The sequence below is a fragment of the Lithobates pipiens genome, unplaced genomic scaffold (genome assembly GCF_037356315.1).
Source record: "Lithobates pipiens isolate NorthernLeopardFrog02 unplaced genomic scaffold, aLitPip1_a1.2 Scaffold_22, whole genome shotgun sequence".
NCBI lineage: Eukaryota > Metazoa > Chordata > Amphibia > Anura > Ranidae > Lithobates > Lithobates pipiens.
The window spans coordinates 228200930-228226267 of NW_027507784.1; the positions used below are offsets into that span (position 1 = coordinate 228200930).

General features: G+C 44.7%; 1 protein-coding gene across 2 annotated transcripts in view; it reads right to left on the bottom strand.

Annotated features, from left to right (window-relative positions):
* The window catches only part of GSPT1 (G1 to S phase transition 1), a 577045-nt gene that overhangs the window by 432282 nt on the left and 119425 nt on the right, over positions 1 to 25338 (bottom strand). Inside the window, exons 3-4 of one of the 2 annotated variants that reach the window (XM_077448901.1) lie at positions 22584 to 22625; positions 3485 to 3706 (exon numbers count right to left, since the gene is read on the bottom strand). In XM_077448901.1, coding sequence (XP_077305027.1) covers positions 3485 to 3706; positions 22584 to 22625 — 264 coding nt within the window. The remainder of the gene's footprint in view (positions 1 to 3484; positions 3707 to 22583; positions 22626 to 25338) is intronic. The other variant, XM_077448903.1, reaches the window with a different exon arrangement.

Below are 25338 nucleotides of genomic sequence, written 5' to 3' on the forward strand. Positions count from 1 at the left end.
CATAACCCATAAGGCTTAAATGAGTCTTTCATAGCATGTACTGTGAGACAGTGCTTCAGATACACCAGCCCATTGCCAGGCCTGCTGATAAAGCAGAATTTCAGGTATCTCCACACACTGTTCCTTAATGGACTGAGATACACCAATTGCAGCAAGAAACGGCTGCGCTACTGAACTTGCAAAAGACATTGTTTTTAGAAAGAAGTTCCAACTTTGTATCTGTTGGATCCTTTAACATGAGCGCATTAACCATTGGACATGTGAGACTCTCCTCACTGAGTCGATTGCAGCATCAATTGCTGGAACGCCCCATTTTCTTCATAGAAATCCTCTTTCATAGATAAAGTGTGGAGAATTTCTTGGGAGGATAATATTGTTTATCCGGATTTTCCCATTCAGAATACATAAGCTTTTTTAGCCATGGATTAATAAGAAAAAACATCCCCAAATGGGGGAGGTTCTAATGAACCCAAATTAGAGGTAGGTTCCTCAAGAGCCTGTGCTGCAGGCAGCAAAAAAGGTTGAGTAAGGGCATACACAAGCAACCTGTCTTGTGATGCTACTCCTTCCATATTATGATCCTCAGAAGAGGATACCGTATATACTCGAGTATAGGCCGACCCGAATATAAGCCGAGGCCCCCAATTTACCCCCAAAAAAACTGGCAAACTTATTGACTCGTGTATAAGCCGAGGGTGAGACATGCCTGTCCATCCCTGTGTGTGTGTCCGTCCATCCCTGTGTGTGTGTCCGTCCATCCCTGTGTGTCCGTCCATCCCTGTGTGTCCGTCCATCCCTGTGTGTCCGTCCATCCCTGTGTGTCCGTCCATCCCTGTGTGTCCGTCCATCCCTGTGTGTCCGTCCATCCCTGTGTGTCCGTCCATCCCTGTGTGTCCGTCCATCCATCCCTGTGTGTGTGTGTGTCCATCCATCCATCCATCCCTGTGTGTGTGTGTCTTCATCCATCCATCCATCCCTGTGTGTGTGTGTCTCCATCCATCCATCCATCCCTGTGTGTGTGTCTCCATCCATCCCTGTGTGTGTGTGTCTCCATCCATCCATCCCTGTGTGTGTGTGTGTCTCCATCCATCCATCCCTGTGTGTGTGTGTGTCTCCATCCATCCATCCCTGTGTGTGTGTGTGTGTGTGTGTGTGTCTCCATCCGTGTGTGTGTGTGTGTGTGTGTGTGTCTCCATCCGTGTGTGTGTGTGTGTGTGTGTGTGTGTGTGTGTGTGTGTGTGTGTGTGTGTGTGTGTGTGTGTCCAGCCTACCTGTGTCCCGAGCCTTTGTCCCGAGCCTCCGTCCCGTGCCTTGCCTCCTTGCCTCCGTCCCGTGCCGTGCCTTGCCTTGCCTCCGTCCCGTGTCGTGCCTTGCCTTGCCTCCGTCCCGTGCCTTGCCTTGCCTTGCCGTGCCTTGCCTCCGTCCCGTGCCCTCTTCGTCGGCGCCTCGGCGGCCATTGTAAAATTCAAAAGCCGCGCCTCCGCCTTCGCCTGTGATAGGCGGAACACTGAATTTCCCAGCAGCCTGTGTTCCGCCTATCACGGACATCGTATCATCCTCGTCCGTAGTACGAGGATGATACGATGTCCGTGATAGGCGGAACACAGGCTGCTGGGAAATTCAGTGTTCCGCCTATCACAGGCGAAGGCGGAGCCGGAGGCGCGGCTTTTGAATTATAGAATGGCCGCTGTCTGTCTGCTTGACACGCTGATCGAGCGGGCAGACAGCGATGACTCGAGTATAAGCCGAGGGGCACGGTATTTATACGGTAAATAAGTATCTTACAAATATTTGGGAAGACCTACCTGATCCCCAGCCCTCTGCACCTCAATAAGAGGGTCCTGATAACTAGAATCTGCTATGTTTAGCCCCACTATGGAGAGACTTCATAGCATCTTCTTTCCAAATTACAAATGGTAGAAGAAAAAAAACCTTTTGTATGATATATACAGGGACTGAAGTGTTTTATGCAACAGTGTTTTTACAACAATTTCCCCTGAAGGCTCCATCTGACTAGCCGCATCCCTCAGAGGATTACATTCTTTTGAAAATGGATTCAGTTTATAGTGAAAAACCACTGACCCCTTTAGAGAAAAGTTCCTGGTCCCATTACCATTCATAGCCTGAAGCATAAAGCAGAGGCACTATGCAAAAGAATGTACATTGCTAGGCTATAGTTCAGCACCATTAGCTGCTATTAATCCTAGCCTGGTAAAGTATAATCTGTCAAAGGGAAAACGCCAGCGTCTCTAACAAGCCATCCTCCTGCTCTGTCCCTCCACAACCAGCAGCAGCTTCAAACATACAGCACTAAAATCACCTTCCTACATGTGTGGCCGGTGTCTGCCATTAGCCACACTCCCAGCGTGAATTACGGCAACCCCCCTTTCAAAAGAAAGTGCTTTACCGCACGAGTGTCGACCTGTGAACATGCAGACCTGGTGGGGGGTAAATCCTCCGCTGAGTGGCCACGTCTGTCTTTTTGAAAAAGGAAACTAGTTCGGCATCCTATCCCCCGAAGGGGAAAAAAAATTTGGGGGCACAGGAAGAGAAGCAGACCCCCCTTCTTACCAGAGGATCTGTTGCGGCTGGAGGAGAGGAGAATGAAGGCTTCTGTGCTGTTTCCAGGACCGTGAATGCTCAATACAGCCCCCAGTGGTGACACGTAGGCATGACAACATTATAGAAAGAAATTCCTGAGAATCTCCCTTACCTTTTCCTCGGAGCAGGGCTTTATCAGAGATAAAGACCCAATCTTCACCCTTCACGGTGGGCTCTGAGACCTTTTCGGAAACCTTCAGGAACCGGGGAACCTCAATCCTGGACCTGCAACAGCACCTGGCCAGTAAAAACTTTATGGCCTTACTACCAAAAAGTACTGGATCCCAGCTCTCTAAAGAGAAGTGTTCGCAGGCAAAACCTCGTTTCTTTGGACATGAGGCCCGGGTACCATTCATTTAGCCCATGAAAAGAATCAGAACAGATCGGCATGACTAGCCCCAGCAAGGATTGCTTCCAGTGGAGCTCAGCACGGCACATCTTTACTCGTGACCAACACCTAAGACACTGGTGAAAAAACTGAGGACTACCAGTAGTGGGAGGGGTTATATAGGGAGTACACTTCTTGCCTTAGGGCGTGTCGGTGTCCATCACTTATCAGTGGCCCTATAGCCCACATCGTTAACTACTATGGCTCTGTGTCCCCTGATGTAAGAAGAAAATCTATATGCCCAGTATGTATTACAAGCTATGAAAATATTACAAAACCAATAAGCAAACAGTGGAAAGGTTGTGAATAAAAATATAAAATGTGTTTACATTTACAATACCGACTGCTTTGCCTGTTTACACCGCAATTTTAAATTTACAAATGAAACAGGTAAATGGCTGTTCCAACCCCTTGATGTGATCGGTCAGCCTAAACAGGTTTTCAGTTAAGTCAAGTACACACTACTAGTAAAATAAAAGATAAAAGCTGACATACCAACATGCCCAATAAAGACCACATTAACATGCTCTTTTTTGGGGGCGTCTGGTGGGGCAACAACAGTTTTGGGTTTTGTGATCTCCTCTTCCTCTTCCATTTCTTGAGCAACCTCTTCAGCGGACCCGCCATCACCCGAGAAACCACCTCCTGGTTCGGCTTCGTTTGGTTCATCTTTGTGATCCCAGCATTCTTCAGGAGACATTTCAGTTTCTCCATTTTCTACCGTAAAAATGCAGGGTGCAACATATCAGACAAGCAAAACCAGGTATACAGTACCAAAATAATGCCAGATGACACTAATAACCTTTTTGTTACATAAAAATACTTTGTCAGATGTTTAAGTGTATTATCGATTTATTTTTTCAGTGAAACCACTTTGGAATAGACCAAGGTAAACAACATATTTAAAAAAACAAACACGACTAACGCTTAACAACTGGGCACTTAAACCCTCCTCGTGACCAGACCAATTTTCAGCTTTCACACTTTGAATGACACTCAGTCATGTAATACTGTACTCAAACTTATTTTTTGTCCTTTGTTTCACACAAATAGAGCTCTCTTTTGGTGATATTTGATCAACGCAGTTTTTTTTCATTATAAATGAAAAAAGACCGAAATTTTGAAAATTATAAATTTTTCTTCATAAATTGTGGCCACAATTTATACGGCTACATATATTTGGTAAAAATAACACAAATTAGTGGATATTATTTGGTCTTTGTGAAAGTTACAGTCTACAAGCTGTGGTGCAAATCATAAAAAAAATGATCACACATGAAGTACTGGTGGCCTATCATTTGTTGTGACCCGAACAAGCCAGTACAAATACCCCCCAAAATGACCCTTTTTTTGAAAGTACATTCCAGGGTATTTAGTAAGAGGCATGCGAGTTTTTTTAAGTAATTTTTTCCCACAATGCTTGTGGCCACAGAGTTAAATGAAGTGAAGGAGGCAGATCTGTGATAAATCACTGGTGCATTAGCAGCTGATTGCACTGATGGAGCTTGTCAGGCTCTTGATCTTGTGAAGGCAGAGAGCAGCAGGGAGAGAACCCTGGAACCCTTGGAACACCCAAGAGGATAGTATGTGACCGGTCAAAATATATTAATAAATTAAAATGTTTGTTCACCAATGCCAGAAGTCTGCCAAGCAAAATAGGCGAGTTGGAAGCTCTGGTGCATCAGGAGAGCTATGATGCAATCGGTATTGCTGAAACTTGGCTTCATTCCTCACATGACTGGGCTATTAATATTACTGGCTATGCACTCTTTTGGAAAGAGTAAAAAGGAAAGGTGGAGGGGTCTGTCTATGTGAGAAGTGATCTCAAAGCGAGTGAGAAAGAGGACCTGGTGGACGGAGAGTGTGATGAGTCCGAAACATTATGGGTGGAACTGCATACAGATGTGCGTAGTTCAAAGTTAATCATTGGAGTTTTTGTTATAGATCACCCAATGTTAATGAGGAGGAGGAGACTCAGCTCCTTGCACAGATAGAAAGGGCTGCAAGGGCTGGGACAGTGATAATGGGGGATTTTTAACTACCCAGAAATTGACTGGGGTAATCGCACTGCTGGGACAGTTAAAGAGCAAAAATTTATAAACCTATTCCAGGACAATTTTATGGTCCAGTTTATGGAGGCCCCAACTAGGAATGATGCTCTGTTGTACCTGGTAATCTCAAACCATGCAGAACGTATTACTGATGTTCAGATAAAGGAACATCTGGGTAGCAGTGACCATAACATGATTTCATTTGATGTTAGCTGTAAGCAAAAATCACATACGGGAAAGATAAAAACACTTAATTTCAAGAGAGCAAATTTTCCAAGGATGAGGGCTGCTCTCCAGAACCTAGACTGGGAGAGAATATTGGCATCAATGGGCACAGAACAGAAATGGGAATTCTTTAAAAAAAGACTGTTCGTGATCTCACGGCAAAGTATATTCCCATGGGCAATACGTTTAAAAGGCTAAAAATAAAACCGATGTGGCTCACGGCCCAAGTTAAAAAAGCTATAAACTTTAAAAAATTGCTTTTAAAAAATATAGGAACGCTAGTGTCATTTAAATGTTAAAAGGAATATAACAGAATATGTAAAAAGGGAATCAAGGGTGCAAAAATTCAAAATGAAAGACAGATTGCAAAAGATAGTAAGACAAACCCCAAAAAAATGCTTCATATATATTAATAGTAAAAAAGGTCAAGTCTGAGCATGTAGGCCCTTTGCAAAATAATCTGGAGTGGGTGACTGGGGACAAAGAGAAGGCTAACTTAATACTTTCTTCAGCTCTGTGTATACAAAGGAGCATGGGGGAGCTCATGTCCATAACGGGGGTGGTAGTGAGGCAGCCCCAAATCCACAATGGCTCAAAAGTGATATGGTCTATAAATAATATTTGGACAGAATAAAGGTGGATAAAGCAGCTGGACCTGATGGCATCCACCCACGGATCCTAAAAGAATTGAGCTCTGTAATTTCAAAGCCATTGTATCTAATTTTTAGGGACTCAATGACAGGAATGGTACCACTGGATTGGCGCAGGGCCAATGTGGTTGCGTATATTCAATTCAATTTACCAAGTAACTATAGACCCGTTAGTTTAACTTCTATAGTTGGGAAGATACTGGAGGGATTAATAAAAGACCACAAAGATGAGTTCTTGCAGAAAAAAAACATTTTAAGCAACAGACAGCATGGATTCATGAAAGACAGAAGTTGTCAGACAAACCCGATTTCTTTTTATGAGGTGGTAAGTAAAACCTTGGACAGAGGGGTGGCGGTGGACGTGATATACTTGGATTTTACAAAAGCGTTCGATACAGTTCCGCACACATGGCTCATGTGTAAGGTAAAGTCTACAGGTTTGGAAATATCAGTTTGTAAATGGACAGAAAACTGGCTAAAAGACAGAATTCAGAGAGTAGTGGTTAATGATCCTTACTCTGAATGGTCTAAGGTTATCAGTGGTGTACTCCAAGGTTCAGTGTTGGGACCCTTACTTTTTAATATCTTTATAAATGATATTGGGTCTGGGATCAAAAGTAAAATTTCCGTCTTTGCAGATGACACCAAGCTATGCAGTGGAATAACGTCCTTACAGGATGTCTCCAATTTACAAGCCAACCTCAATGCTCTGTCTAATCGGGCGACTATGTGGCAGATGAGGTTTAATGTTGAGAAATGTAAAGTTATGTACTTGGGGGCTAAGAATATGCATGCATCATACATACTAGGGGGAGTACAACTGGGGGAATCCATAGTGGAGAAGGATCTGGGGGTTTTGGTAGATCATAAGCTCAATAATAGCATGCAATGCCAAGCTGCAGTTTCCAAAGCGAGCAAAGTCCTTTCCTGTATTGAGAGGTATGTACTACAGAGAGATATGATTTTGCCCTTGTTCAAATCATTAGTAAGACCTCATCTGGAATATGCAGTTCAGTTTTGGGCACCAGTTCTCAAAAAGTATATCGGGGAACTGGAGAAAGGAAACCAAAAACTGATAAAAGGCATGGAGGAACTCAGCTATGAGGAAAGATTAGAGGAACTGAATTTAGTCACTCTTGATAAGAGGAGAATAGGGGGGCATATGATAAACATCAGGGAAAACCCTGATGAAGTCACGTGGTGTGACGCCACGCATAGGGACGGGAAGGACGCCCTCTGCTGCTGCATAGAGACACGAGTTCGCTACTCGTTTTTACAAAGAATTTTTATGAATGAAAATTGTGAGTACCCTGTGTAAAGTTTAATAAATTGATTATAATTTCAAAAATTACACCATGGTACCCCTCTTATTTTATTGTTGTTCCCTGGAGTTCCAAAGACACTGGAAAGGAGAAGTTTTAACCTGGTGGGAAGAACCTTAAAGAGACCTCCAGCTTAAGGCGCTTTTCTCCTTACCATAAGGTAAGGGGCCATTGCCCACCTGTGTATGGTCACGAAGGAGGAACTCACTGGGAAGTGGTGTTTCTTCAGATTGCACATTTATAACAAAAGCACAAGCACTTTGAGGAACTACTATACACACACACACACATACATATATATACATATACATATATATATACACACACACACTTTTTTTTTTTTTTTTTTAAGTGCCCTCACTTGTTTCCTTTCACCGCCTGTTCTTGGACTGATTTGCCCAAGTGGATGCGACATTCCACTGATCCACTTGCAGTTTATTGCACAAATGAACTTGGCCCTGTAGTGCGTTTATTTAATATGAATGTATGCACTTTTGTTTTTTCACATATGCTGCTCTAGAGCTTTGTTTTAGCGTATCGGTACCGAAGTCATATTGCACTCAGCACTTTTCGGAATTCAGATTTTTCAACGAGCTAAACCTTACATGCCTGATTAATAGGTTCTGTAGGGCATTTACTTTTATTGTAAAATTTTTAAAATTAATTTTCTTCACATCATTCATGCTTGTTCTACCTCATGAAATTCACGTCTATTAATTTATTTCAGTCACTTGCGTTCACACTAATTTTAAATTCATTTTATACATTGCACTATTAGATATTTCTTTGTAACTGTTTACTCACTTATTCATATCATTTTCATCAGCACATAGCACTTTTAGTTGCTTGGATTGTTGCAGGTGATGGTGCTGAACCTGTTTTTTCACTTTGTATCATGGTTAAATTGCAGGCCACAGTTGGCTCTGCAGTGTGTTTACTTTTATGATTTTTGACTACATTTGTGTATCACGATTACACTAAGTTTACTTTTGGTTAAATAAGCACTATATATTATATATTTTTTGTCTGGTGTTTAGGTGAAGACACCCCCGTAGTGTGTTTATTAATTTTTAATTTCTGGGTTTATTTTTATTGTGTGTTTGGCATTTTATATTACTATGCCCAACGTATTAAATGCTATAGGGGAGTCCTATATCGTGGTAGTGGATAATATATCCCAAAATACCTCTCTTCCTATTTTGTAGATCTTTCAGCTCTACACTACCCCCCTTTTTCCATTGAGTAAGGAAGATAGGGAATCATCCCCTTCCAAATAATACGCTAAATTAGAACAGCGCGACACCAATTTACGTTACAATTAAGTGGATACGGTTTGATCCATCTCGGTGAACGCAGCAGTTCGATTCATCACATAATAGTGGCAGCGCAGGAATAACTACCTTATCGGTCTCCAGGCCTTATTCCCATAGATAATGCATAGAGAGCATTAAAGGTTCGAGTTACCAAAGGTCAGCCTTGAAACCTTAACTTGAGGATCTGCAAAGAGGGGGACAAAATCCTTCCTGAGGATGTGTGCAAACCTTTTGGCCAACTAAAAGAAATGTCTGACCTCTGATTGCCAACAAGGGTTTTGCCACAAAGTACAAACTCATTTTGCGAAGGGTTCAAATACTTATTTCACTTATTAAAATGCAAATCAATTTAACTTTTGAAAGCGTTTTTCTGTATTTTTTTGTTCCGTCTCTCACTGTAAAACAGGGGTCTCAAACTGGTGGCCCTCCAGCTGTTGCAAAACTACAAGTCCCATGAGGCATTGCAAGGCTGACAGCTGCGAGCATGACTCCCACAGGCTGAGGCATGATGGGATTTTTAGTTTCGCAACAGCTGGAGGGCCACCAGTTTGAGACCCCTGCTGTAAAACCTACAATTAAAATTTATAGACTGATCATTTTTCAGTGGGCAAATGTATAAAATCAGCAGGGGATCAAATACTTTCTTCCCCCTCACTGGACACGCAGAGGAAATATAGAGAACCCTTTCCAATACTCCACATGATTAGTGGGGCATAAAATACACATGCGCTGTATAATAGTCTGCATCTTCTTTTATTCCCCCTATGGAACACCAGACCTCCAGGAGCACTTTAGTCATCTCACCTTTAAACAGTGGCACAATGGAAACTTTCAACAGATCATATTTTTGGTAGAGGTTGGCAACAGGGAGCTACTTTTAAAAATGCTAGAGATATTTCATTCCTTATCCAACAATCCATTTCTCCTTCTGAAGGCAAAAACCTACATTACCAAAAAATTCTCTCTGGGAGAATTCACTTGATCTGCTCTCAACATCCTATCCCAAATAAAGCAGCATGTAGCCTATATATAAACAAATGGCAAAGCGCTGGATTACCCTGCCACAACCAGTTGTCTATATAAGTGAACCAAGGATAAACACCCTCAGCCCCCCCCCCCCCCCAGCTCCGGAAAGGTTTTTCCCCCTTCCTGACAAGGCCATTTTTTGCGCTACAGCACTGCTTTACTTTAACCACCTCAATACAGTGCACTTACACCCCCCCCCCCCCCCCCCTTTACTACCCAGACCGATTTTCAGCGCTCTTACAGTTTGAATGACAATTAGTCATGCAGCACTGTACCCATATGAATCTTGCATCCTTTTTTCACATAAATAGAGCTTTCTTTTGGTGGTATTTAATCACTAGTGGGTTTTTTATGCTATAAATTTAAAAAAAAAAAAGACCGTAAGTTGTTAAAAAATGCTTTTTTCTTGGTCATAAAATTTTGCTAATTAGCAATTTTTCTTCATAAATTTTGCCCAAAAGGTATACTGCTACATATCTTTGGTAAAAATACCCCAGACTTGTGACTATTTGGTCTTTGTGAAAGTTATAGAGTCTACAAACTATGGTGCCAATACTGAAAATTGATCACATCTGATCAGGCCTTCAGTACACGAGGTGTATCTCATTTCTTGAGACACTAACAAGTCAGGAAAGTACAACTACCCCCCAAATGACCCCTTTTTAGAAAATAAACTTTCTAAAGGTATTAAGTATCATGGTGAGTTTTTTTAAGTTGTAATTTTTTCCCCACAATCCTTTGCAAAATGAAGATTTTTTTTTTTTTTTTTTTTTTTTTTGACAAAATTGTCATATTATCAGGTTCTTGCACACAGCATATGCATACAACAAATTACACCCCAAAATACATTCTTCTACTCTTCCCGAGTACAGCAATACGACATGTGATAGACTTTTACAAAGCCTGGCCACATACAAAGGCCCAACATTGCTGTGGCACGTTCAGGAGCATAAATGACATCTCATTTCTCAACCACCTATATTACACTTTTGAAGTCCCTGGAGCACCAGGACAACAGAATTGCCAACAAAATTACCCAATTTTGGAAAGCAAAACACCCCAACGTATAATCTATGAGGCAGAATGAGTCTTTTGAACGGTTAATTTTTTCCCAGAAATTTTTGGAAAACGTGGAAAAATGAAAACGCATTTTTTGTTTACACAAAGTTGTCAATTTATAATATATCTCCAACACATAGCATGTATATAGCAAAAATTACACCCCAACACACATTCTGCTACTCTTCCAGAGTATGGTGATACTAGGGGTGCAACCGATCGGCACCGATCCGGACGGGTCACCCTGCTCGGATCGGCGCGCTCTGCGGTCTCGGCCTTAGGAAAGACTGCGGCTTCGGCCTAGTTCCGAATCGGCGGCCATCTTGGTACACCCGTTGGCGTTTACAATGTGATCGCTCCGTGCCAAGACGCTGCAATACTTAGCCCGTCAATACTTATCCTGCAATACCCTGCCCATACTTACCCTACCCATCCATGCTCAGCCAATATTACATTGGGGGAGATTATGTGGATATTACAGTGAGGGAGATGTATACAGTGGGGACTATATGGTGGTGGCATTTTCACAGGTTTTTGCAAATTCAATTTGCTGATCTGAACGATCCAATCCGTGAGTTCTTTGATCCGTTGCCCCCCTAGGTGATACCACGTGTGAGACTTTTACACAGCCTGGCCACATACAGGACCAATATTGAAGTTGTACCTTCGGGTGTTTTTTGGAAAGCAAACACCCCAACGTATATTCTGAGGCATGGCGACATGTACGCTGATGGCCTGGTGACAGGTACTTTGATGGGTGGTGATGACTCTTTATTGGGGCGGGGGGGGGGGCAATTAGTGTGCGTTTTGGTTTACACTGTAGGCGGTAACTAGTTACAATCAGTGTGTGAGGAGGAGAACCTGGTAACATCCTGTTATTGCGGTTTGTTTACATTTAGTGATCGGCTGTGAAGGAATCACAGCCGATCACGTGGTAAACAGCCGGCAGCCAATGGCTGTTTACCCCCAGTGACGAGCAATGTTCCCGGGAACATGCCACCACCAACATGCACGGGTAGCGTGCTCCCAATCGCGAGCATGCAAAGTGGGGCAGTACCACCTGTGATCAGTCGTGGCTTCATCATGGCCGATCCCTATGACGATCGGCTACTCCGTGATACACCACCACCAAAGAAAAAGGGATGCATGCGCACGATCTTGCGCATTCCCTGTTTAAAGGAGAGGCAGTCAACTGATGCCCTCCCAGAACGAGAGCCGTGCAGCCTGGCCATCATATGACAGCTGGCGGGCAGCAAGCAGTTAATTGTGCGGTCACGTGACGCTGTAACCAAAATTTATATTTTTTTGCCCCCATAGACCACTTTCTTTTGGTGGTATTTGATAACCTTTGCGGTTTAAAATTTTTCCGCTATTAACAAAAAATGCACAACAAGTTGGGGGGGGGGGGGAAATCCCAAAGAGCGTATTGGCAAAAAGGTATGATAGATTTATAGACTATTCGTTTTACCAGTAATGGCAGCGATCAGCGATTTTAAGCGGGACTGCAACATTGCGGGGTACAAATCTAACACTTTTTGGGGACCGTGACACCAATACAGTGATCTGTGCTAAAAAAAAAATTTAAGAAATGCACAGTCACTGTATAAAATGACACTGGCAGGGAAGGGGTTAAACAAAGGTTAAAGCGGAGGACCACCCAAAAAAATATATAAATTGCATCAAAAGGTTCCTAAAAATCTGAAAAAATAAATTTTGGATTTTTGTCCTCACCGTAAAATCCTTTTCTGAAGTTCACCGACATAGAGCCATTAGTCTTGACCATAGTGTTTATTACGCCACCTTCAGGAGAGGACTAGGCAGAACATGCAACGTTAAAAAAAACTGAACTTTAGTTCCACCCAGGGGGCGGTCCCTCTGGTAATAACCCTCAGTCTGCCTCCCGCAGCTCAGTACGTCAACAAGCAGTATAACGTATAGGAGGGGAGGGTGTTGTGTCAGTTAGTGAACTTCAGAGAAAAGGATTTTACAGGGAGTACAAAAATCCTATTTTCCATTTCGTTCACTGACTGACACAGCTCCATTAGTCTTGACCGTAGGGACGTCCCCAAGCAATGTCCCAACGAGGGGTGGGAAAAGCATAAAAACCAGGGGAGTTGCCATCTTATCTAACCGCATCAGAACTTGCGGTCAACAAATGCAACAGTGCATTAATACTCAAAGTAACTATTTTTAAAAACAGAGGAAAGAGTGCAGAATTACATTACACGGCTGCCTGCAAAACTTTGCGGCCAAAGCAGGCAGATGATTTGCTTACATCCACTTTGTAGAATTTGGTAAAAGTGTGAACGGACGACCAAGTCGCCGCCTTACACACTTGCGTGACTGACGCTTAACGTAGGAAAGCCCAAGAAGTTCCAATTGCCCTGGTGGAATGGGCCGTGACAGGAAAGGGGGGCATTTGCGTAGGCCTGTACTACAATCTGTCTGATCCACCCAGAAATGGTGGCCGGCGAGACCACCATACCTTTTTCAGACCAGCTACCAAAACAAACAGAGTCCGACTTCCGGAAGGGAGCCGTGGCAGACAAATACACCCTTAGAGCTGGGACCACTTCCAGGGAATGAAGGGCCACCTCCTTAGGATGTGTCGGTTTAGGGCACAGAGATGGTAACACAATGTCTTCGTTGATGTGAAATGCCTAAACCACCTTGGGCAGAAAAGATTGCGGACGCAACACCACCTTATCCTTATGAATAACCAGATAGGGTGACTTGCAAGACAAGGCAGCCAGTTCCGAAACCCTCCTGGCCGATGTAATGGCCACCAGGAAGACAATAGTTATACCGCGGCTCTGAGAGACTGCAGTTTGCCTGAAGGGAGAAAAACATCCATGGAGTCCAGCAGTAAGCCTAGGTACTCAAAGCGCTGAGTCGGTATGAGCACCGACTTTAGGTTCAACAGCCACCCAAATTCCTGCAGGGTTTGCATGGTGATCGCTACAACAACCTTTAATCCTGAGGCGGAAAATGATGGCGGAAAATGATCTCAGGAGGAGATAGTCTAGGTAACCCACGATTGTGATCCCTTGTTGTCACAGCAATGCCAAAAATGGAGCAAATACCTTGGTAAAGACCCGGGGTGCTGATGCCAGCCAAAAGGGAGAGCCACAAACTGGTAGTAGGCTTCCACAGCTGCAAATCGCAAAAACCTGATGCCTGAGGCACATGGGTATGTGCAGGTACGCATCCTGGATGTCCAAAGACGCCAGGGAGTCCCCTTGATGGAGTGCGACTACTGAGCAAACTGATTCCATTCTGAACCTCTGTACTTTTACAAAGCAATTGAGGGCTTTCAGGTCCAAGATTGGACATACCCCTTCCTTTTTGGGGACTACAGATTGGCGTAGAACCCTTGGAACCTTTCCGACAATGGAAAAGGCACTATCACCCCGCGGCTTAGCAGACCCGCACTAGGGCCTCCCAGCAAGCCAGGAGTGAGGGTATGCTGGAGGGGAAGAATCTGTTTGGTGGCCAAGAGGAACTCTATCTTGTAGCCAGAGGAAATCAGTTCGCAGACCCATTGGTCGGACAGCCGAGAAGCCCACTGGGCTGCAAACTTCCAAAGATGACCCCCCCCCCCCCACCCGAGAGTCCAAAATTTTCTACTCACCTTGATTTGCTATATGCATTAGCCGGTACCGGGGGCTCTTCATTTCCTGGAGGAAAAAAATAGGATTTTTAAAGCAGCTTACCTGTAAAATCCTTTTCTTTGATGTACATTAGGGGACACAGAGCCGTGGTAATTACTACATGGGTTATATCGGCGTATCAGGTGCTGGACACTGGCACGCCCCTTAAGGCGTGAACTTCCCCCATATAACCCCTCCCACTACTGGGAGTCCTCAGTTTTGCAGCCAAGCAATATAAGTGTATAAATAGAAAGGAGGGACCTCTGTGTCCCCTGACATACATCAAAGAAAAGGATTTTACAAGTAAGCAGTTTTAAAAATCCTATTTTCTTTTCTTACATCAGGGGACATAGAACTGTAGTAATTACTACATGGGATGTCTCATACCAATGGCGACTGAAGGGGAGGAGATACAACAAAAATAAAGGAAGTCAGAGGACTCATACAGCAGCCTGCAGTACACTGCGCCCAAAGGCAGTATCCTCATGACCCTTAACATAGATTTGATAAAATCTGGTGAATGTATGAACTGAAGACCGCATCGCAGCCTTACAGATCTGAGCCAGAGGCCTGATGATGCACCACCAAAGAGGTACTAATCGCCCTGGTTCAGTGTGCCTTAACATGAAAAGGAGGAATCTTTTTAAACCATAAGCCTGAATAATGACTTTACGAATCCCCTTGGAAATAGTGGATCTAGACGCTGCCTGTCCTCTCCTTGGACCATCCGGCAGAACAAAATATCTGTCTTACGAACCTGAGCGGTTGCCTTTAAGTACACTCTGACCGCTCTTACTACATCAAGGGAATGTAGCACCCTCTCTTCCCTAGATCGAGGCTCTGGGAAGAATGAAGGAAGAATATCTTGGTTTAACTGAAAACCTTATCCTAATGCATAATCAGATATGGCTCCTTACAAGATAGAGCCGCTGGTTTAGATACTCTTCTAGCAGAAGAAATGGCAACCAGAAAGACCATCAATCTAGCCCTTAATCTGGCTAAAGCAGGAGCCAGGATCTTTGAAAACACCCATGGAGCTGTGGCTAGACCAAATAGAGCCACAAAATGAAAATTATGATTTTCTACTTCGAAGCGCAGAGACCTCCGGTGAGGGGGAAATATTCGCACATGAAGTTAGGCATCCTTTATATCGATTGAAGCCAACAATTCCCCTCCTTGGAGGATGGCTACAACCGACCGGATTTACTCCATGCAAAAGGATTGAAAGTTCAAGTGCTGATTGAGATCTCTGAAGATCTAGGATAGGTCTTACTTCCCCATTTGGTTTCGGGACCGTGAAGAGGTTTAAATAAAAACCTGTGCCCTGTTCCTCCAAGTGAACTTCTGATATGACTGCCTTGGATAGCAGATGATCCAGTGCTAGGAGAGCCATCTTCTCTGGATCCTTGGGAACACGATCTTAGAAACCGGAGCGACGGAAAAAAAACTCAGAACTCTAGTTTGTAACCTAGAGAAACCGCAGAAACCACCCACTTGTCTTGACATTGCTCCTGCCAGATCCCTGAAAATTGCAGGAGCCTTCCCCCCCACTCGAGCGAGCGGGGGCACCCCTTTATAAGGAGGCTATAACACTCTGCTTTGTAGGCTTTTTTTCCCCCCAAGATCTCCTCTGATCTTGGTGCTGCCCCTGGGGTTTTCCCCTTGAACCCGACGGCTGAGGCCATCGAGACTGCCTAGAGGCTGATGCCCCTGGTACAGGAGAAGAGGCCCGCTTAAATGAGAAATGTCTGAATTTCATCTTTATTGGTAAAAGCTTTTGCCATTGGAAATCCTCTGTAGGTATTTACCTAAATCTTCTCCAAATAGCTGTTCACCATGAAAAGGGAAACTGGCTAGGAGCTTCTTACAAGGTGCTTCCGCTGACCAATTCTTCAGCCAAAGAAATCTGCAAGAATGCACTAGTCCCAGCATAAGACGTGAGATCTGAATGTACGCATCTCTCATAGCATCTACTGTTAAATCAGCGTACTGTTGAGCCTGTTAAACAGGCGGCAATTTAAGCATCAAACTGTTTAATGGCTGGGGATACACCCATTGCGGCAAGAACCGGCTGCGCTGCTGAACCTGCTAAAGCCATCTGGTTCTTAGAAAGGAGCTCCAACTTCTTATCTGCTGGATCTCTTAAAATGAGCGCATCAACAGGACATGTGAGGTTCTTATTTATCAAGGTAATCACAGCATCAACCACTGGAAGCCCCCCATTTCTTATAGAAATCCTCTTCCATAGGATACAGTTTGGAGAATCTCTTAGGAGGATAAAACTGCTTATCCGGATGTTCCTATTCTGCATACATAAGCTTTCTTAGCCACACATGAATAGGAAAGGCATACCCAGATGGAGGAGGTTTTAATGATCCCAACTTAGATTTAGAGATGGGATCATCAAGAGCCTGCACTGCAGATAGCAAAAAAGTTGAACAAACCAACTTGGTGAGAGCGCGCACAAGCAAGCTCTTGTGGTGATACTCCTTCCATATCAGGATCCTCAGAAGAGGATAAACCAGTATCTTCCAAATCCCTTGGAAGATCTGCCCGATCCCCGGCGTCCTGAACCTCCAAAGGAGGATCTTGAGCACTTGATGGGGATCTGCTAGGTTTAACCCCGCTCTGGAGGGATAAAAATAGCATCAAGCTTCTTTTCCAAACCAGCAATGGTAGAAGACAACACTTTACGTGTAACATACTCAGGGGCTGAAGCGTCTTGAGCGACTACAAGTACAGTTTCCCCTAATGGCTCAATCTGACCGGCCGCAACGCTCTGAGGAAGATGACATTCTTTTGGAAAGGGTTTTAGTTTGTTGTGACCCCCTAGGACCCTTAGAAGAGTCACTGGTCCCCTTGCCACTCATAGCTTACAGCACAAAGCAGAGGCACTACCAGCAAAAGAATGTAACACTTGCTAGGCTATAGTACAGTACAATAACTGCTATTAATCCTAGCTATACAGTGCAATGTTGTCAAAAGGGAAATGCCTGTGTCACCAAACCTGACCAGCCAACCACTCTGCTGTCCCTCCACCGCCAGGCAGCAGCATCTCTCACAGGGCTTAAAATATTTTGCATGTGTGGCCAGCATCTGATGGGGGGTAAATCCTCTGCTCCATCGACCGCGGAGTCTGCACACAAAAAAAAAATGTTTTTTTCTTTCCCAAAAGAATAAGGCAGCTGGCTGGCATCAAATAAGAAAAAAACGCCACTCTGGGGGCCCAGTAAGTGATCAACCCCCCCCCCCCTCTCTCTTACCTGAGGTTCTGAGCTGGCTAGGAGGGGAGAGTAAAGCTTCTGCTGTTTCCAGCGTCAGAATGGTGAGTGCTCAATACAGCCCCCAGTGGTGACACAGACATGACAACACAATACATAGGAGAGATTCCTGAGAAAATCTCCCCTACCTTATCCTCGCAGCAGGGTTTTTATCAGAGATAAAACCCAATCCTCGCCCTTCACGGTAGGCTCCGAGACCTTACAGGAAACCTTCAGGAACCAGGTAACACCTCAGGTTGACCCACAATCCTGGACCTGCGACAGCACCCTGCCAGTAAACTTATTAGCCTCACTACCAAAAAGTACTGGATCCCAGGGCCCAGCTCTCAAAGATAAGCATTTGCAAGCAAAACCTAAATTTCTTCGGATTACGAGGCCCGAGTACCATTAATTTAGCCCATTACAAAGGCTCCTTGTAAATGGGATAATGAGGGAATAACACCTGGCTATGGAACAGCTGAGCAGCCAGTTGCCCCATTAGTTTTGGTCCCTTAAAAAGAGGGAGGCACATATACAAACTATTGTAATTCCTACACCGTTCACCTGATTTGGATGTAAATGACCTCAAATTAAAGCTGAAAGTCCGCAGTTGAAGCACATCTTGTTCGTTTCATTTCAAATCTATTGTGGTGGTGTATAGAGCCAAAAAGATTAGAATTGTGTAGATGTCCCAATATTTATGGACCTGACTGTATATTGTAGTATACACATTTATATACCCATCAATTCTTCTGAAATACTTTAAACAACTTTTATATCGCCCCCTACAGGAGTAGGATACTAGGCAGACAAAAGACTTGGCTACGCCCATGGGCAGTTCTAGGTGATATACACCCCCCTCTCTGCTACAGGCCTTCAGTTTTGTCCCAGTGTCAGAAGCATTAAAAACTCCATAGAGGGGTTGGTGCTGTGTCAATGAACTTCCTTATTCAGAACCATAGGAATGTCCCAAAGTAGTACCAAACATGAGGAGGGGGGCAGCAAAAGAAGAAAAGAAAAACAAACAAACAAACAAACAAAAAAAAAAAAAAAAACAGGCCAACCTGGAGCCCAACAGTAAGAAAACCCCTTCATGAGGGAAAAACCCTCTAGACTGCAGCCTGCAGAACCTTGCGGCCAAAAGAGGCATTCAAAGATGCCAGCACATCCACTTTGTACAAATTTTGTGAAAGCGTGCACCAACAGGTGGCAGCTGTGTACACTTGCATCACTGATGTCTGATGACGGAAGGCCCAGGAGGCACTCAGTGCCCGACTAGAGTGCGCCTTCACTGGGAAGGGAGGAACCCAACCCCTGACAGAATAGGCCTGAGTCACAGTCTGATCCATCTAAACTGGTCGCCGAGGAAGCAGACAGCCCCTTCTTTGGCCCGTCCACCATCACGAACAGAGTCTAACCTGTTGACAGTGAGACAGCACTGAAAGCTGAAAATTGGCCTGGGCAGGAAGGGGGTGAAAGGGCCCACTATTGTAGTTAAAAAGGAACTGAAGACGACGACTTGAAACATATAAAACAGAAATGGAGCATAACACAAAACATGGCTGTCTTGGATGACTCCTGAAAAGAGTTACCACCAAGTCTAACTCTGGTTTTCCCAAATTGTCATCCAGGACAGCCCATGGGATGATTAGGGAGACATTACCAGATTAGGTAGGGACCTCACTTCCCACAGGGCTGACAATAACGGATATGGTGGACCCCGTTATATTGAATAAAAAGGCAGATCTAACTGCAGGGAAAAATGTGAGCTATATCAGAAAAATATTGCTCAAAGTTACACAGGACTGATCCCCAAAAAATTACACATTGGTCTGACGGGCGTCGGACCGTATAAAGGGCAAGATTTGTATTTTTAGATTACTTTTGGTTGAAACAATCGTGCCCTTTATACGGTCCCGCACCTATCAGACCAAGGTGGCGATTCTGACATCGCCGATCCATCTCTGCTCTTTGATATCACTATCATCCTCGTCCGGCACCAGACTATTCTTTCTCCGGGCCCCCGATGGCACAGGAGAGCCCAGAGAAGGATGGCGGGGGAACATCCCCTCTCGTCGCCTATAAGAACGATCAAGTGGCGGAACTGCCCCTGCACCCATCATTCAGATATTCCCCCCCCCCCCCCCCACCAAAAAAGTCAAGGATGTGATTTTACTATGGCCGGGTATTGAAGTGGTTAAACAGTTTTCAGTGTTGTACATTGAAATTTTTACTCAAAGGAAGGTTGGGCAGGAGGTGGTAGCCTTGTTGGTTATATCGTTAACCTTTCCGCATTTGCACTTTTTATAGTCAATATAAAAATTACCACCAGTTTATCCCTATAATACACACAAAAATAGGATTTTTGTACGCACCGTAAAATCCTTTTGTCTGAAGTTCATTGACAGCATCTTCATCTTGACCTTAGGGTTATATCGGCCCTTCAGGAGAGGACTAGGCAGAACATGATAAAAACAGCAAATCTGCACAGTACCCAGGGGGCGGTCCTACTGGCTATAACCCCTCTCACTGTATCCAGCAGCTTAGTTCATCAAATAGCAGTATAAACATAAATAGATGGGGTGGGTGGGTCCGTCAATGAACTACAGAGAAAAGGATATTACGGTGAGTACAAAAATCCTATTTTCTCTTTCGTTCATTGAGCATCTTTATTTTGACCTTAGGGACGTCCCCAAGCAGTGTAAAAAAAAAGAAAGAAAAAAAGGGGGCGGGAACAGCAAGAAAATAACTTCACCCATAACAACCAGAGCTCAACAAAGCAGTTGCAACCTTAAACAGCCGCCTGCAAAACCTTGCGGCCGAAGCAAGCATCCAAAGGTCCGCTCTCATCAACCTTGTAAAATTTAGTGAAAGTGTGAACGGACAACAAGGTCGCCACCTTACACACCTGGGAAACGGACGCTTGATGTCGGAAAGCCCAGGAGGCACCAATTGCCCTGGTCAAATGCGCCGTGACAGGAAAGGGGGGGGGGCCCCCTTAAGGCATAAGTCTGAACCACGATCTGTCTGATCCGCCAAGAAATGGTGGCCGACGAGACCGCCAGGGCCTTCTTCAGAGCAAACAGCGAAAAGGAGCCGTGGCAGACAGATACACCTGCAGAGCCTGGACTACGTCCAAGGAATGCAAAGCAACCTCTTTTGGGAGTGACAGAGGACATAAGAATGACTTGCATGACAAGGCCACCCACTCAGAAACCCTCCTGGCAGATGTAATAGCCACTAGAATTTTTTTTTTTTATATAAATAAAAACACGCCAAAGCCGATATCTGCCCCTTAATGGTGCTTAAGGCAAGTTTCTAATCCTCTACTCGCTGCAAAAACAGCAGGATCCTAGAAACTGAGTATGTGCGCGGATGACACCCCATCTCCTCACACATGGAGATGTAGGCCTTCCACATGAGATGATAAATCTTCAGAGAAGATGACTTCATTGCCCTCAGCATAGTGGAGATGACAGAATCCGACAGACCTCCCTCCCTTAGCACCTGGCTTTAAACAGCCATGTTAAAGTCAGCAATGGAAAAGCAGGATGAAGTATTGGACCTTGCGACAGAAGGTCCTCTTGCATCGGCAGCCGCTATGTTGGCGTACCACGGACACCGAGGCCAATCTAGGGCAATCAGAATCACCGGAATCCCCTCAGCCTCCACTCTGCGAAGCAGAAGTGGTAAAAGTTTGAGTGGTGGGAAGGCATAAATCAGCCGATAATGCCCCCATGGAGCCACCAACACGTCTGTCACGTCCGCCCAGGGATCTTTTGACCTGGCCACAAACCCCTGTACCTTCCGATTGAGTCGGGAACCCAGGAGATCCACATCTGGCATTCCCCTAGATCGAGCATCTGACAACTTAGAAAACTGGCAAGCAGACTACCTATGCCCGGAATGTACACGGCTGAAAGAGCCGATGTGAGCGACCTCCAGTGCTGCAGCCGAGCTCCTCGTTTCTCCTTGATTGACATGCCACCGCTGTGGCGTTGTCCAACTGGATCCTCACCGGACACCTCTGTGACCATGTGGAGAGGCACAGCTGGATTGCCCGAAGCTCCAGCACATTGATCAGCAGGCAGGATTCTTCCTGCGTCCAGCGACCCTGAGCGACTGTACTCCCCAAACTACCCCCTAACCAGTCAGCCTGGCATCCATTGTGATCACCGTGCAAGAGGAAGGAACGACTTCCCAGACCGAAGGGCCGGCGACCTTAGCCACCAGAGCAGGGAATCCCTGACTAGCTGGCTCACCCGAGTTTAACAATCCAGGGACAATGGAGATTTGTCCCATTTGGACAGGATCTAATTTTGCAAGACTCGAGTGTGGAATTGAGCATACGGTACCGCCTCGAAAGTAGCTACCATGAGACCCATGACTCGTATGCAAAAACTCAGCGACTACCACCTGTGGGACACCAACAACTTCACCGCAGCTTGAAGAGTCCACAGCTTGTGCAAAGGGAGAAAGACTCGCATCTGAGGAATCCAAAAGTAGGCCCAGGTACTCCAGGCGTTGTCGGCACCAACACCGACACCAACTTCCGGAGGTTCAGTACCCAATCAATCTCCCGAAGAGTTTGCATGGTGATTTGCCAAATCCTCCGTTAATTCAGAGGCGGAAGCTAGTCTCAGGAGGTTGTCCAGGTAGGTAACCCACAATTGCGATCCCTCGCTGCCTTAGCAAAGTCAGAATTGGGGATTTATTATTCTGCCTGTCACATAGCCTGGCTGTTGATTGTAGATCACAGGAATCAAAAATGCAGAAAAAAAAACTTCCCAGGACCAATGTCCTTCTACATTAGGCAGGAAAAAAAAAAAACGGAGCTGCTGGATGCAGTGCGAGGGGTTATAGCCAGTAGGACCGCCCCCTGGGCGGTACTGTGCAGTTTTGCTGTTTTTAACATGTTCTGCCTAGTCCTCTCCTGAAGGGGCAAAATAACCAAGGTCAAGATAAAGATGCTGTGTCCATCAATGAATGAAAGACAAATACAAACAACTTGCATTGTACTAGCCATGTAATTACTTACCAACAGGTTCAGAAATCTCCATGCCTATAGCAGCATTGGAACCTAGAAGAAATCAAAATAATTTGACATTGTCAAATCCATATACCAACAGATATTTATTCCATTAGTCTATTCCAAATCAGCGTCAAGCACACACCGTGCATACCGCAAAAATACAAGGTCTCACCACGAGCACTGCACAGTGCTTACCAAAAATATACTATTTTGCAGCTCATCAGTCCTTAACCACTTCATTCCCAACATATAGTCAAATGCCCACCCAGGATTGGAGATCCCATCTGTGGACGTTGTTATATGATGTCCTCTGATTCGCCGATATAGGGGAGCGCGCCCCTGCCACGTCACTGAGGCACCCATCTCTCCTGACAGCAGGAACATGGATCTGTGTGTGAACACACAAATCCACATTCTATCAGGGGAGGCAAATCGTGTGTTCCAAGTATATAAGCACACTGATAAGTCTCCTCTCCCATATTATAGCAAAAAGTAAAAATATTTTTTTTCAAAACTGACGCTTTTGTTTATAGCTCCAAAAATAAAAAACAAAAAAAAAACCAGGAGGTGATCAAATGCCACCAAAAGAAATCTCTGTGGGGGGGACGACATCAAATTTGTTTTGGTACCTTATCGCACAATTGACAGTGCCATATCACAAAAAAATGGGGCTGAAGTGGTTAAATGCGGTGGCTGGACCAGTTTTAATTATAAGAACATTTTCAGAACTGGTTAGGCTCAGTTCACACCTTTCTGCTCTAAGCCTCAGCTTTAAAAACGCCCAACATGAGAAATCCCATTAATTTCAATGGTCCCTGTTCACATCTGAGCGTTCCATCACCTAAAGCAAAACGCCCGTCGCTCAAAAAAAGGACAGGAGCTTTTTTCTTTTTTTTTTAGCAGATTGCTGGCGTTTTTCATTCTTTTACATTGGTGACCTTTTGACTCGTGCAAAAATCGCACAACTTTCTGCCTGAAAACAATACACTCAAGTGTGAACGAAGCCTTAAAGAGGAAGTAAACCCTGATGAGTTTACTTCCTCTTTCATTCCCTGCAAAGGCAAAGCATAATGGACTACTATGCATCGCATAGTAGTCCATTATGTGTCACTTACCTGACACAGGAGCCAGCGAAGTCGCCGCTGTCCCCTGTAGTCCGCCGCATCCATCTTCTTGGTGGGGTCTCACAGCTCCGCCGCTGTCATTTGGCGAAGCCGCGATGACGTCACTCCCGTGCATGCGCAGGGGAGCCGGCACGCGCGGCAGCTCCGTCGTTGAGAATGTCGCGCTCAGTGCGCCTGCGCGCCGTAGACAGCGGTGCCTGTTTTTCGGGCAAATATCTCCTAAACCATATAGGTTTAAGAGATATTTCTTGGACCTACAGGTAAGCCTTAATATAGGCTTACCTGTAGGTCAAAGTGGTTTGTAAGGGTTTACAACCACTTTAATGTCAGAAAAGCTGTGCACTGGCTATTTTTGCTACGTTTACAGTTAGTAATCTTATTTGGAAAATACCAATACCATCAACTCACTACGTTATGAAGATGCACACAACAGGACACTAGATTCAGATTTTCTAGAAGTCTCTGAACTAGTCTTAGAGGAGTGAGCGCCTGGGGTATCAGGAGACCCTCTACCTAGAGGCTACAGCCCCTTTCACACTGAGGTGGTTTTCAGGCGCCACAGCGCTAAAAGTAGCGCATGGAAAAAAAAAAAAAAAAAACACAGCCCCTTTCACTCCAGTGAAAAAGCCGGAGGGCTTTCACACTGGAGTGGTGCTCTAGTAGGACGGTGAAAAAAGTCCTGCTAGCAGCATCTTTGGAGAGGTGAAGGAGTGGTGTATTCACCACTCCTAAACCACTCCTACCCATTGAAATCAATGGGGCAGCGCAGCTATACCGCTGGCAAAGCGCCGCTGCAGCGGTGGTTTGTGGGCGGTTTTAACCCTCCCCCCCCCCCTTTTTTTTTACCCTTTTTCGGCTGGGTTAAAAAACTGCCCCACTAGTGGCCAAATACCGCCGCTAAAACGATGGTAAAGTGGCAATAAAATTAGCGTCGCTTTACCGCCGACGCCTGCACCACCCCAGTGTGAAAGGGGCCTAAGGGAGCCTGAAATACCACTGTCAACAGTGGTAGAGCGGCTCAAAGTAGCCAGGTGGGCTAGCATTGTTCATTACCTGTTGCTTTGTGAAGCTGAAACCTGTGGGAAACCTTGTAAAAATACTTTTTTTTTAAATTGGTCGCCGCGTCCCAAGGCTGCATTAACACTACAACACTTTGAAATGTGGGCAGATTTGCAGCACTGAGGTATGAACGAAAACGCATGGCTCGCATTCAAGATTCCATTCATTTTAATGACACCTCAAATCGCAGTGCGGGTCTGCTGCAACTAGTTCTTGAACTATTTTTGGCTGCGATGCAGGTTTATTGCAAGATTTATCAAGGCAGACCCGATTCTAAACGATGTAGTGCGAATGCAGCCTTAAACCTAAGTACTGACATGGACTCATTTGACAAATGCAGCCATCAGGCAAGCCAAGCACCTCCAGTTCACATTATGTACATTATATATATATATATATATATATATATATATATATATATATATATATATATATATATATATATATATATATACACACATACACATACACATACACACACACACAGTTTAAATACATTTTAATGCACTCAGTGAAGGACATCACCATTTCCTTCTCTCCCCACATGGCTAAACATCTATCCACACCCTCAACGACAC